Below are 12878 nucleotides of genomic sequence, written 5' to 3' on the forward strand. Positions count from 1 at the left end.
TTATGGTGGAAAATAAGTATTTGGTCAATAACAAAATTTCATCTCAATACTTTGTTATATACCCTTTGTTGGCAATGACAGAGGTCAAAGTTTTCTGTAAGTTTTCACACACTGTTGCTGGTATTTTGGCCCATTCCTCCTCTAGAGCAGTAATGTTTTGGGGCTGTCGCTGGGCAACACGGACTTTCAACTCCCTCCAAAGATTATATCCCTCCATAGGACATTCTCCCAATCCTCTTCTGGATCATCCAAATGCTCTCTAGCAAACTTCAGACGGGCCCGGACATGTACTGGCTTAAGCAGGGGGACACGTCTGGCACTGCAGGATTTGAGTCCCTGGCGGCGCAGTGTGTTACTTATGGTAGCCTTTGTTACTTTGGTCCCAGCTCTCTGCAGGTCATTCACTAGGTCCCCGCGTGTGGTTCTGGGATTTTTGCTCACAGTGAGAGCTTGCGTGGAGCCCCAGATCGAGGGAGATTATCAGTGGTCTTGTATGTCTTCCATTTTCTAATAATTGCTCCCACAGTTGATTTCTTCACACCAAGCTGCTTACCTATTGCAGATTCAGTCTTCCCAGCCTGGTGCAGGTCTACAATTTTGTTTCTGGTGTCCTTTGACAGCTCTTTGGTCTTAGCCATGGTGGAGTTTGGAGTTGGACTGTTTGAGGTTGTGAACAGGTGTCTTTTATACTGATAACGAGTTCAAACAGATGCCATTAATACAGGTAACGAGTGGAGGACAGAAGAGCCTCTTAAAGAAGAAGTTACAGGTCTGTGAGAGCCAGAAATCTTGCTTGTTTGTAGGTGACCAAATACTTATTTTACTGAGGAATTTACCAATTAATTCTTTAAAAATCTTACAATGTGATTTTCTGGATTTTTTTTTCTCATTTCGTCTCTCATAGTTGAGGTATACCTATGATGAAAATTACAGGCCTCTCTCATCTTTTTAAGTGGGAGAACTTGCACAATTGGTGGCTGACTAAATTCTTTTTTGCCCCACTGTATATACAGTGAGGAAAATAAGTATTTGAACACCCTGCTATTTTGCAAGTTCTCTCACTTAGTAGTCATGGAGGGGTCTGAAATTGTCATCGTAGGTGCATGTCCACTGTGAGAGACATAATCTAAAAAAAAAAATCCAGAAATCACAATGTATGATTTTTTAACTATTTATTTGTATGATACAGCTGCAAATAAGTATTTGAACACCTGAGAAAATCAATGTTAATATTTGGTACAGTAGCCTTTGTTTGCAATTACAGAGGTCAAACGTTTCCTGTAGTTTTTCACCAGGTTTGCACACACTGCAGGAGGGATTTTGGCCCACTCCTCCACACAGATCTTCTCTAGATCAGTCAGGTTTCTGGCCTGTCGCTGAGAAACACGGAGTTTGAGCTCCCTCAAAGATTCTCTATTGGGTTTAGGTCTGGAGACTGGCTAGGCCACGCCAGAACCTTGATATGCTTCTTACAGAGCCACTCCTTGGTTATCCTGGCTGTGTGCTTGGTCATTGTCATGTTGGAAGACCCAGCCTCGACCCATCTTCAATGCTCTAACTGAGGGAAGGAGGTTGTTCCCCAAAATCTCGCAATACATGGCCCCGGTCATCCTCTCCTTAATACAGTGCAGTCGCCCTGTCCCATGTGCAGAAAAACACCCCAAAGCATGATGCTACCACCCCATGCTTCACAGTAGGGATGGTGTTCTTGGGATGGTACTCATCATTCTTCTTCCTCTAAACACGTTTAGTGGAATTATGACCAAAAGTTCTATTTTGGTCTCATCTGACCACATGACTTTCTCCCATGATTCCTCTGGATCATCCAAATGGTCATTGGCAAACTTAAGTCGGGCCTGGACATGTGCTGGTTTAAGCAGGGGAACCTTCCGTGCCATGCATGATTTCAAACCATGACGTCTTAGTGTATTACCAACAGTAACCTTGGAAAGCGGTGGTCCCAGCTCTTTTCAGGTCATTGACCAGCTCCTCCCGTGTAGTTCTGGGCTGATTTCTCACCTTTCTTAGGATCATTGAGACCCCACGAGGTGAGATCTTGCATGGAGCCCCAGTCCGAGGAGATTGACAGTCATGTTTAGCTTCTTCCATTTTCTAATGATTGCTCCAACAGTGGACCTTTTTCACCAAGCTGCTTGGCAATTTCCCGTAGCCCTTTCCAGCCTTGTGGAGGTGTACAATTTTGTCTCTAGTGTCTTTGGACAGCTCTTTGGTCTTGGCCATGTTAGTAGTTGGATTCTTACTGATTGTATGGGGTGGACAGGTGTCTTTATGCAGCTAACGACCTCAAACAGGTGCATCTAATTTAGGATAATAAATGGAGTGGAGGTGGACATTTTAAAAGCAGACTAACAGGTCTTTGAGGGTCAGAATTCTAGCTGATAGACAGGTGTTCAAATACTTATTTGCAGCTGTATCATACAAATAAATAGTTAAAAAATCATACATTGTGATTTCTGGATTTTTTTTTTTAGATTATGTCTCTCACAGTGGACATGCACCTACGATGACAATTTCAGACCCCTCCATGATTTCTAAGTGGGAGAACTTGCAAAATAGCAAGGTGTTCAAATACTTATTTTCCTCACTGTATACAAACCCGATTCCAAAAAAGTTGGGACACTGTACAAATTGTGAATAAAAACAGAATGCAATGATGTGGAAGTTTCAAATTTCAATATTTTATTCCGAATACAACATGACATGTCAAATGCTTAAACTGAGAAAATGTATCATTTTAAGGGAAAAATAAGTTGATTTTAAATTTCGTGGCATCAACACATCTCAAAAAAGTTGGGACAAGGCCATGTTTACCACTGTGTGGCATCCCCTCTTCTTTTTATAACAGTCTGCAAACGTCTGGGGACTGAGGAGACAAGTTGCTCAAGTTTAGGAATAGGAATGTTGTCCCATTCTTGTCTAATACAGGCTTCTAGTTGCTCAACTGTCTTAGGTCTTCTTTGTCGCATCTTCTTCTTTATGATGCGCCAAATGTTTTCTATGGGTGAAAGATCTGGACTGCAGGCTGGCCATTTCAGTACCTGGATCCTTCTTCTACGCAGCCATGATGTTGTAATTGATGCAGTATGTGGTCTGGCATTGTCATGTTGGAAAATGCAAGGTCTTCCCTGAAAGAGACAACGTCTGGATGGGAGCATATGTTGTTCTAGAACTTGGATATACCTTTCAGCATTGATGGTGCCTTTCCAGATGTGTAAGCTGCCCATGCCACACGCACTCATGCAACCCCATACCATCAGAGATGCAGGCTTCTGAACTGAGCGCTGATAACAACTTGGGTTGTCCTTGTCCCCTTTAGTCCGGATGACATGGCGTCCCAGTTTTCCAAAAAGAACTTCAAATTTTGATTCGTCTGACCACAGAACAGTTTTCCACTTTGCCACAGTCCATTTTAAATGAGCCTTGGCCCAGAGAAAACGCCTGCGCTTCTGGATCATGTTTAGATATGGCTTCTTTTTTGACCTATAGAGTTTTAGCCGGCAACGGCGAATGGCACGGTGGATTGTGCTCACCGACAATGTTTTCTGGAAGTATTCCTGAGCCCATGTTGTGATTTCCATTACAGTAGCATTCCTGTATGTGATGCAGTGCCGTCTAAGGGCCCGAAGATCACGGGCATCCAGTATGGTTTTCCGGCCTTGACCCTTACGCACAGAGATTGTTCCAGATTCTCTGAATCTTTGGATGATATTATGCACTGTAGATGATGATAACTTCAAACTCTTTGCAATTTTTCTCTGAGAAACTCCTTTCTGATATTGCTCCACTATTTTTCGCTGCAGCATCGGGTGAATTGGTGATCCTCTTCCCATCTTGACTTCTGAGAGACACTGCCACTCTGAGAGGCTCTTTTTATACCCAATCATGTTGCCAATTGACCTAATAAGTTGCAAATTGGTCCTCCAGCTGTTCCTTATATGTACATTTAACTTTTCCGGCCTCTTATTGCTACCTGTCCCAACTTTTTTGGAATGTGTAGCTCTCATGAAATCCAAAATGAGCCTATATTTGGCATGACATTTCAAAATGTCTCACTTTCAACATTTGATATGTTATCTATACTCTATTGTGAATAAAATATAAGTTTATGAGATTTGTAAATTATTGCATTCCTTTTTTATTCACAATTTGTACAGTGTCCCAACTTTTTTGGAATAGGGTTTGTATATAGTTCAATAACACCATAGACTGCCTTTCAGCCCTCATAATACTCAGATTTTACTTTTAATTTCCCATTCGCTTTATGTCATATCATAAATAGACACTCAAGTACTATAGAAACATATTAGCTGAGCTTTTAGATAATTATGGGCCATTATTCGAAGCATAAACCATAAGATACTGTATGTCATGGACATATATAACCATATATATTACTGTTAAATACATTTTCATTGCAAAATTAAGATGCAAATTATATTTTCTGAAAGGTATGATGTCCCTTTCCTAAACAGGGTTATTTGTTTGCTTTCAAACTATGAATACATAAAATATTTTATTTAAACCATGTGTTCTTAAAGAAACTCATTCAATTCGCACATGTATTTTTTTTTCTTATTTGGAGAAAACTGTGATATTTGGATGCAATTTTTTGTTTGCATGTTATTGCCCCCACACCTAGCTATTGAACACACTGGATTATATAGATATGATTGAATTATTATTTAAAATATTATTGTAAAATATCAAGATGACAGGGTGGACCAGCACATGACGGTGTGGACACACAATGCAGAACACACAAAATATGACAATGAAGCATTTATTCAACTTCTAAAAAAAGAATATAATAATAATAAATAATATAACTACATCCTCAATCACACTGATATACCACCCCCTCCCCATTCATTTTCATTCAGTCCACCCTGTCATGTGTCTGCCCACTCTATCGAGTCTAAGTGGCCGACAGGGAGGACATTTTGGAACAACGACAGGGTGAACATTTTTGAGCTTCAATTATCACATTTTTTTTTAGCTTACAAAAAACTGACTAGTTTATTTAGTCTGGTTGTTGAAGAGAATTTGGTATATTTAAACTTACATATTTTGAAAATACTGTATTCTAAATCTAGAAAATGAAGCTAAAGAGCAAGTAATGCTTTTGTTATGAATATAAAAACTTAGCCTAATATAACACACCCTTTCATAGTCATTTTTATGTTACGTTATCATGGCAAATGAGTTATATTTATATTATATTAAAGGGGTCATATGACGTTGCTAAAAAGAACATTATTTTGTGTATTTGGTGTAATGCAATGTGTTTATGCGGTTTAAGGTTCAAAAAACACATTATTTTCCACATACTGTACATTATTGTTGCTCCTCTATGCCCCGCCTTTCTGAAATGCATAAATCATTCTGAGCTCATCATTCTGAGTAACGAGGCGTGCTCTGATTGGCCAGCTATCCAGTGCATTGTGATTGGCCAAATACCTCAAGCGTGAGACGGAAATATTACGCCCCTTACCATATTGTGATGCCGTGTCATGGCGCGATGACACAAAAACAATAAATCCCATCATAAACGAGGCATTTGCTGCATCCAGTGGGGACATAATTACTGATTATAATGACTTATACTGTCTTTTTACGTGTCACGTTGCATCACGCCGCGTAAACATTACCACGTCTGCATTTGTGATAACGACAAACAACAAAAACTACTCTACACAGCTCAAAACTTGCGTTTGAATAGTCAGTGGCAAATTCTTTAAATAAGAAAACGTACTTACAGGCTGTGAGTCAGAAGCACCAGACTGTCCTTGCAAAGTTGGAATTGCCCCACTTTATAAAAACAGTTTTTTGCACAAGCTGGCAGGCTACTCCCAGGTTCAGGAAATAGTCCTCCGTAAAATGCGCTGCACACACTCTAATATTTGGGTTGAACTGTTCTGGAACAGTGTTGTAAATACAACTTAACCACTGATTTGTAGTTGTGTCCTCTTTTGGAAGCCCAAACAAAGTAGTTTCGCTTTCACAATGAAACAGCGTCTCCAGGACATGGCGCGGCAACAACAACACTACAGCGAGAATAAAAATCATGCCCCCTTTCTTTGCGTATACATTTGGACGGTGTTTTGCAAATCTCCCCACACCGTGACATAGACATGTGGGGGCGTGTTTGAATGAGCCGTTTTAGGTGGACATGGTCGAGTCTTAACTTTTATAAAGAATATCTCTTTGGTTTTGAGACTTTAGTTTTTGCAACTTCAGGGATCTTATCTATGCACAAACAGCTTGTAACACTCCAAAGAGAAAGGAAAACTTGAAATCGCATCATATGACCCCTTTAATTAAATAATGGAAAAGCTATTTTTAGATTAAATTGAGAAATTATTACCCTTTAAAAATTCTATTATTACTAAGTCAGCATCATATAAAGAATTTAAAAAAAAAAATATTTAGAAAATTATTTATTATTATTAGCATTAGTATTATTTAAAAAATAGCATAAGAAATCAAGTGTTAAAAATAATTATAAATTCTGCAAATACACTTGTTTTGGGTGATTGTTCTTAGTGAAACTGACCAACAGGATGGTCCCTGCCAAAAAAGGCATCAACCCCCAAATATTTCCCTTCATGTGGACTGCAAGCAACTATACCTGTTCAATCCTCTTGATGAGCTCCTCAGGAGACAGATCTTCTCCACTCAGTTTTCTGGCTCTGGTATGGTTCACACAAGCCTTTTCTAGCTCAGTCAGTCTATCTTTCGTCTCAGACAGCTATGGCACAGAAAAAAAACAGCCGCACCATCAGGACACAATTAAAACAGTGGACTCATTTAAAGCCCCTTTGCTCTTATTACATAGATGCACTGTGTGTTGTGTGTGTGTGTGTGTGTGTGTGTGTTTGTATCCCTCTGTGAGTCATTTGGTTAAACGGCGTCAGGCTGGCGGCAGATGTGTCATTGTGCTTTTCAGTCACTAAAGACAACATTGCAGGGCTTGCGGACTGTGTCACAACAGAGAAATCATCTGGTGTCAACATGAGCTGGGGTACTTGTTTTGTCGTGCTCAATTGAAGGCCAAATGATTGGAAATGTCTTCACAAAACATAATAAAGCCAACCGAACTGGATTAATAATTTGTCTATACTGTAAATTATAATCTAAAAATGTCTTTTAGGCCCCACCAGATTAAAACCCAGTGTTAAGCATCTCAACAAACAGGAAAAGCTGAAATACAAGTTAGATGTCCAAGTGGACTTGATCTGGGAGAGACCTGAAAGATATCAGCATTATGTAAGACTACAGCCAGGAAGAGCGACACGTGCAACACCAGTTGAAGCCCACAACAGACAGGCCAAGGGCTGGAGATAAAGGTCATCTTTTAGTTCTCCACAAGCTGATGAATAAAAGCCTTCTCAAGCAATCAAATGAATTACAATAATAGAAGGTGGGCTGTTGAAGACAATGTTTGGGGTCTGAGTCTTAATCCTTTGTTTCTGTTTGGCGGTTGTCCTGGCATTCCATAAAGAGTAGGCTGATTCTCTTGGTTTGTTCAGGGTCTTGTGTTAGTACAGGACGCCTTGTGTTACACAGTAAGAATTGAGAGGTCATCACATCTTTGTGCCTACACACAAAAATATTTCTTACCTTTTATTTCTTCTTACAACAACTTTATTTTTGTACACTAAGTATAAGTGCATGCTGTTCAAAGTTTGGGTTGGTAAGATTTTTTAATGTTCTTGAAAGAAGTCTTAAGTCATTTATTTCTGTGATGACAAAGCTGAATTTTCAGTGTTGTGATGCTTCAGAAATCAGTCTAATATGTTGATTTGGTGCAAGAAACATTTCTTCTTATTAAAGCTGATTATGCTTAATATTTTTTTGTGGAAATGATACATGTATTATTTGATGAATAGAAAGTTCAAAAGTACTGCATTTATTTAAAAAACAAAGTCTTAACTGTTACTATTGATCAATTTAATGACCAATATTACTGACCGTACATTTTGGAATGGCAGTGTAGCTGACATTTTCAGAGTAGCAATAATGTGTTGGACATAAATGTAAATGTAGTGAAAAACATTGGACTTGAACTATAGGTTGGCATTGCACACAGTGTCTGGGGACATAATATGTTTTTACCCCTGACTTTAAGCCCTACAGCAAGGATAAGAACTAGTAACATGATCCAATATTTAAGTGTTTATTTTATCTGCTCTGATGCAGTAGATGTTTATATAAAGAGACTGTGTTGATTAAACACAGAGGGGTATAAAACTATCAAGGAGATTCTTGCTAAGATGGTTTATTTCAGTTTTATCTCTCAGAAGGAACTATAAATGGTAAAAGAGCACATCTTTCAGTATGTGTGCCACCTTAGAGGGCAATAAATGTTTGGAATGGTATATACTATGTAACCTTTACTTACATTCCACTGCATTATAGTGTGTTGGAACTTGTCTTTTTTTTTTTTTATGTATCTGTGATAGATCATCTCTTTGGATGCTTCACTCAAAGCTGGAAGATGCTCTGAGAAGTCACTCACTTTTTTCATTGTTGTTTTAGACAAAGGTTGCACAGTGGTTTCAGAACTGAGATGCAGGTACCTGTATCTGTAATAGGATGCTTTCTTCCTCCAGTGCCCGTTTGCTGGACATCTGTTTCCTGAGAAAGTTATTCTGTCTTTCTTGCTCCTTCTGTTCAATTTTCAGGTTGCTGATTTCATCCTCCATATTCTGTATCTTCAGGTTGCTATCTTCAATCATTTTCACCAGCACATTTAGCTTCTCGTAGAAAATACACAATTCCTGCTCTTTTTCTACAAGCTGCACGGCCCTAACAACACAAACACAGATACAAAGTTATGGTGCAAATGCCACCCCAGACTGTGAGAATTCACCTGACAGATCTTATATCTCTCTCTCACCGCTGGTTGCGCTCTTGCATAGCAGCCTCGTAGCTTTTGCACATAAGCAACTTTTTTTGCTCCAGCATGTTGATTGTGTCTGTGAGCTTGCCGAGGTTCAATTTCTGCTCCTCTCGTTTCTGGTGCATTTCTTGCAGAACCTGTAACACCCGTGAGAGCTCGTTCTTCATACGGTCTCTGAGCTTGTAGCTGTGAGAATGTTGTAGACGGGACTTTTGCAGCAACCTAGAGTGAAACCAAGCATGTTAACCAAACGTTATCTTATGGTGTGATGTAGACAGATTGTAATTTGTAAAAAAAAAAAAAAAAGAAATACTAGGTATAACATATAATGTGAGAGCTATGGTACTTGTCTTTGTTGATAGCAATCAATTGCAGTGTCTTAAGATTTTCTTCCAGTTTGGCCAGCTTCTCTTGCACCTCTGACAGGTTCTGGTTTGAGCTGTGGATCAGGCTCAGGTATTTGTTCCGCTCGCCCTTGGTGACTTCATACAGTTTAGCAAACACACCCAGCCTGGTGAAGGTAAGAAGGCACACAAGTGCACATTTACTGAACAGACTACAAGCTAACAAACTTGATTCTTTCTATATTAGGTAAAAGTTTGAACTCTATTTCAGCCTGTCTATAGAGTATGTGTCAATCACCAGTAAATACCTTGACTGGGTCTCTTGAGTCTGTTTCAAGTGTTCTTGAATAACCAGTCCTTTCCCCTGCAGATCTTGCTTGGCACGCTTATATTTTAGCTGCAACAGCATTCATATCGATAAGCAAGCATAACAGAATAGCTCATCCAAAAATGACAATTCTATTGTGATTTTCTCACCCTCATGTTGTTTCAAACCCGCATGAGAAATAGGCAACATTTGAAATCAATAATGACTTAAAAAACATATATAGACTTAGAATATAGCAATTTTTTTTAATTGTATGGGGCTTTTTGTCATTTTTGGGCCCTTCTCATTGTATAATTTTCTCTTTCATTAAAGAAAGAAAACTAGATAGGTTTGAAATGATATGAGGATTAGTAAATGCTGAAAGGATTTAAATTTTTACCTAGAACGATTAATACTTTGGTTTGCTCTTATAGAGCTCAGAAATAAAATCACAGAGCAACAGCGATGCTGATATAATTGTTTTGGATCGAGTAGTAGGTAACCTGTGCTTTGAGCAGCTCACGGCTCTTCTGCTCTCTTTCATCTGCTTTGATAAGTATGAGATGATGAAGGTGATGAAGCTCATCTCTATGGCGATAGGACTCTCTAATCAAAGCCTGTTCCTGCTCCACGTACTCTTGAACCAGCTGCACATTCAGATCTGCCACAGACTGCTACTCTCTCACACATACACACATGAAACATACAAATAGACACAAACCAAAGACAACAGAATACCCAAGACGTGTCAGTCGTATAGTTTTGAATGGGCAAAAATGCAATGCTCAGTATGGCTGCTCTTTTGAAGGAAGCCCCACCTTCTTAATAAAAGAGCCAATGAAAATCTAATAGTCAGCATGTCACTACAGTTGCTATAGAAACAGTCAGCATTCTGAGATGCACGTTTAGGACTGCGCATGCGCACTGGCTGGTCTAGCCTGGAAAATAAGCCTTTTTTAACACTGTTTGAGCAAAAGAAAACATTTATGAGACAGTTGTTGTCAGATTTAATTGGTGATTTCAAATATGAAATTTAATTGTAAGCTTGGTGAATAGTTTTGGAGAATTTGATGTTTCCCCATTCAAAGAGATTGGAGCTGCACTTGCATGCCCGAGAGGCATTTCAAAGATGGCCACCGAGTGACATGACTTGCCTTAAAGGGACTTTGACACAAACTCATTCTGAAATGCATCTTGCCACACCATTCAGACATTATGTAAACTGAAAGCCACTTGTCATTATGTACATACCTTGCTAATCCAACTACGGTTTAGGTTTTCCACTTCCTTTTCCAGATCTCTTCTTCTCTGCAACAAGCAGTCACCCTCTGGGACTGTCTCTCTCTGCACAAAAAAATAAACAACATATATAAAACAGGCAAATTAAATGTGACTACAATTTAGTCCTTTTTTTTTTTGATGTAAACGTTTTTTTTTTTTATAGATCACCTTTGTACCTTCACTAGATTTAGACAGTGTGATAAAATATTCATTGTAGGCTCTCAGTTAAAGTCAGCTCATAAAGCTTCATGCATACTAACTATAATGCTGTTTAAGGCCGTGTTCACACTTGGCGTCTTTTTTGACTAGAAAAAGTTGACGAGAGCGCTTTTTTAATGAAAATAAAAGCTGGCAGCGTCTGTTACAAATAGCAGCTGAGATCGTCTTTTGTTTCCATAGCAACAGCGGCAACGGTAGCTAGCGATGTATGCTGCAGAAATGTCTGCTTTTGAAGTTAACGGGGAGGCTGTCGTTCACAACGACGTTTGTGGGAGCGCGACATTATACAGGAAGGAAACTGTATGGTGCTTCCAACAATTTAGTCCAGGAGCTCCGGTTGGATGATGCACGGTTTCATACTATTCCTTGTGCTCCGAAACTAGTACGATCTGTCTACCGGCTATCTTCTTCTTTTTTCTTGTTGTTTTTGTTGTTATGGAAACGACTCGCCACTCGCTTGTCATTGGTCAGCTGTCAAAAAGGCGCTTGACGTAGGGCGTTTTTTTCAGAAAAGTTAAACTTTTTTCAACTTGAAAAGACGCTCTGAGCTGCAGAAAAAGACGCCGGCGGTGGCGTTTTAAAAAGCGCTCAGGACTTTTTTGAAAACACGGTTTACTCCATAGAATTATAATGTAAAACAGACGCTGGCAGCTTCAAAAAAGACGCCAAGTGTGAACACGGCCTAACATAGTTTTATATACAGTAAAGCATGTCAAACCACAGAGCAGCAACATCCCAAATGTATTTCATGACAGCTAATATACACTTCATGCCAACATAAAAGATAATATCTACAATTTCAATATCTCCTTTTTTCCTGTTATTTTTTCTATTGTATTGAAAAGATAGTTAAAGAGGAGACAGGATATTATGGCGTAACTGGATGTTTGCGCACAAGTGCTACCACGCCATTTCTCTTACATAACAAAATTCTCTCAAATCCAAAGGAACTAATAGTTCCTGTTATTATAAAATAACCATGATCAGCTGTTCCATAACGTGAGAAAGAAATGATTGTACGAAATGATGATATGTAGGATGTCCCAAAATATTTATGTCTATGTAAATGTTACTAAATCCTGGAAAATCTGAAAAACACTCTTACAGTATAATTATTGATATAATTAGGATTTTTTTTTATTAGGACTGTGTGTGGGCAGTAATATTGCATCTAAATGTAAGTGTCTAAATGTAGTTATTAGAAATTAGATGTGTTTTGAGTCACCTGAGCCTGTGTCCTCTCATGCTGCTGTTGACTGTTAGCAAGAGAGTCTCTGGCCTGTTTCAGCTGCAATTCATTCCTCTTCAGGGCTCGCATAAGCTTGTCTTTCAGCCGCGTATCTCGAGCCAGTTTATCACGCAGAGACTTCCACTCAGCAACAATCTGCTCCATGTTGATGTCCAGCAGACCCCTGTAGTCCAAGACAATCAACACAGTAGATTTACACAAACATCTGTTTATTTGACTTATATGCTATATGACTAATCTGCAAACAGATGACTTCCTCCAACCTTTGATCCATGAACATGGCCTCTTTTTCTTTGGTCATCTGCAGTTCTTTGAGGAATCTGTCTTGTTTGTTCTCTGCAACCACCAGCTGAGACTTGTGGCCTTCTAGTTCTCGTACCACCTCTCTTTTGGCCTCCTTCACCTCCTCACACTTTGCCTCCATCCTCTGCTGATGCTCCATGTGCTCCATACGATGTTGCTCTATTACGGCAACCTGCTTCTCCAGCTCCCTATACCACACAAACAGATACGGTGCAGATCAGTCAGTCAAACATTTTCAGTGTTTTGTGTAAC

At 39.2% G+C, this 12878-nt stretch overlaps 1 protein-coding gene across 4 annotated transcripts in view; it reads right to left on the reverse strand.

Moving 5' to 3' along the window:
* ccdc146 (coiled-coil domain containing 146) overlaps positions 1-12878 on the reverse strand; it is a 31785-nt gene that overhangs the window by 2369 nt on the left and 16538 nt on the right. For 3 of the 4 annotated variants that reach the window (XM_058772714.1, XM_058772713.1, XM_058772715.1), the window contains exons 7-15: positions 12587-12814; positions 12300-12486; positions 10826-10918; positions 10078-10248; positions 9576-9664; positions 9270-9434; positions 8921-9145; positions 8601-8829; positions 6650-6769 (exon numbers count right to left, since the gene is read on the reverse strand). In XM_058772714.1, coding sequence (XP_058628697.1) covers positions 6650-6769; positions 8601-8829; positions 8921-9145; positions 9270-9434; positions 9576-9664; positions 10078-10248; positions 10826-10918; positions 12300-12486; positions 12587-12814 — 1507 coding nt within the window. The remainder of the gene's footprint in view (positions 1-6649; positions 6770-8600; positions 8830-8920; positions 9146-9269; positions 9435-9575; positions 9665-10077; positions 10249-10825; positions 10919-12299; positions 12487-12586; positions 12815-12878) is intronic. The other variant, XM_058772716.1, reaches the window with a different exon arrangement.

The sequence above is a fragment of the Onychostoma macrolepis genome, chromosome 04 (assembly GCF_012432095.1).
Source record: "Onychostoma macrolepis isolate SWU-2019 chromosome 04, ASM1243209v1, whole genome shotgun sequence".
In the NCBI taxonomy this organism is placed as follows: domain Eukaryota; kingdom Metazoa; phylum Chordata; class Actinopteri; order Cypriniformes; family Cyprinidae; genus Onychostoma; species Onychostoma macrolepis.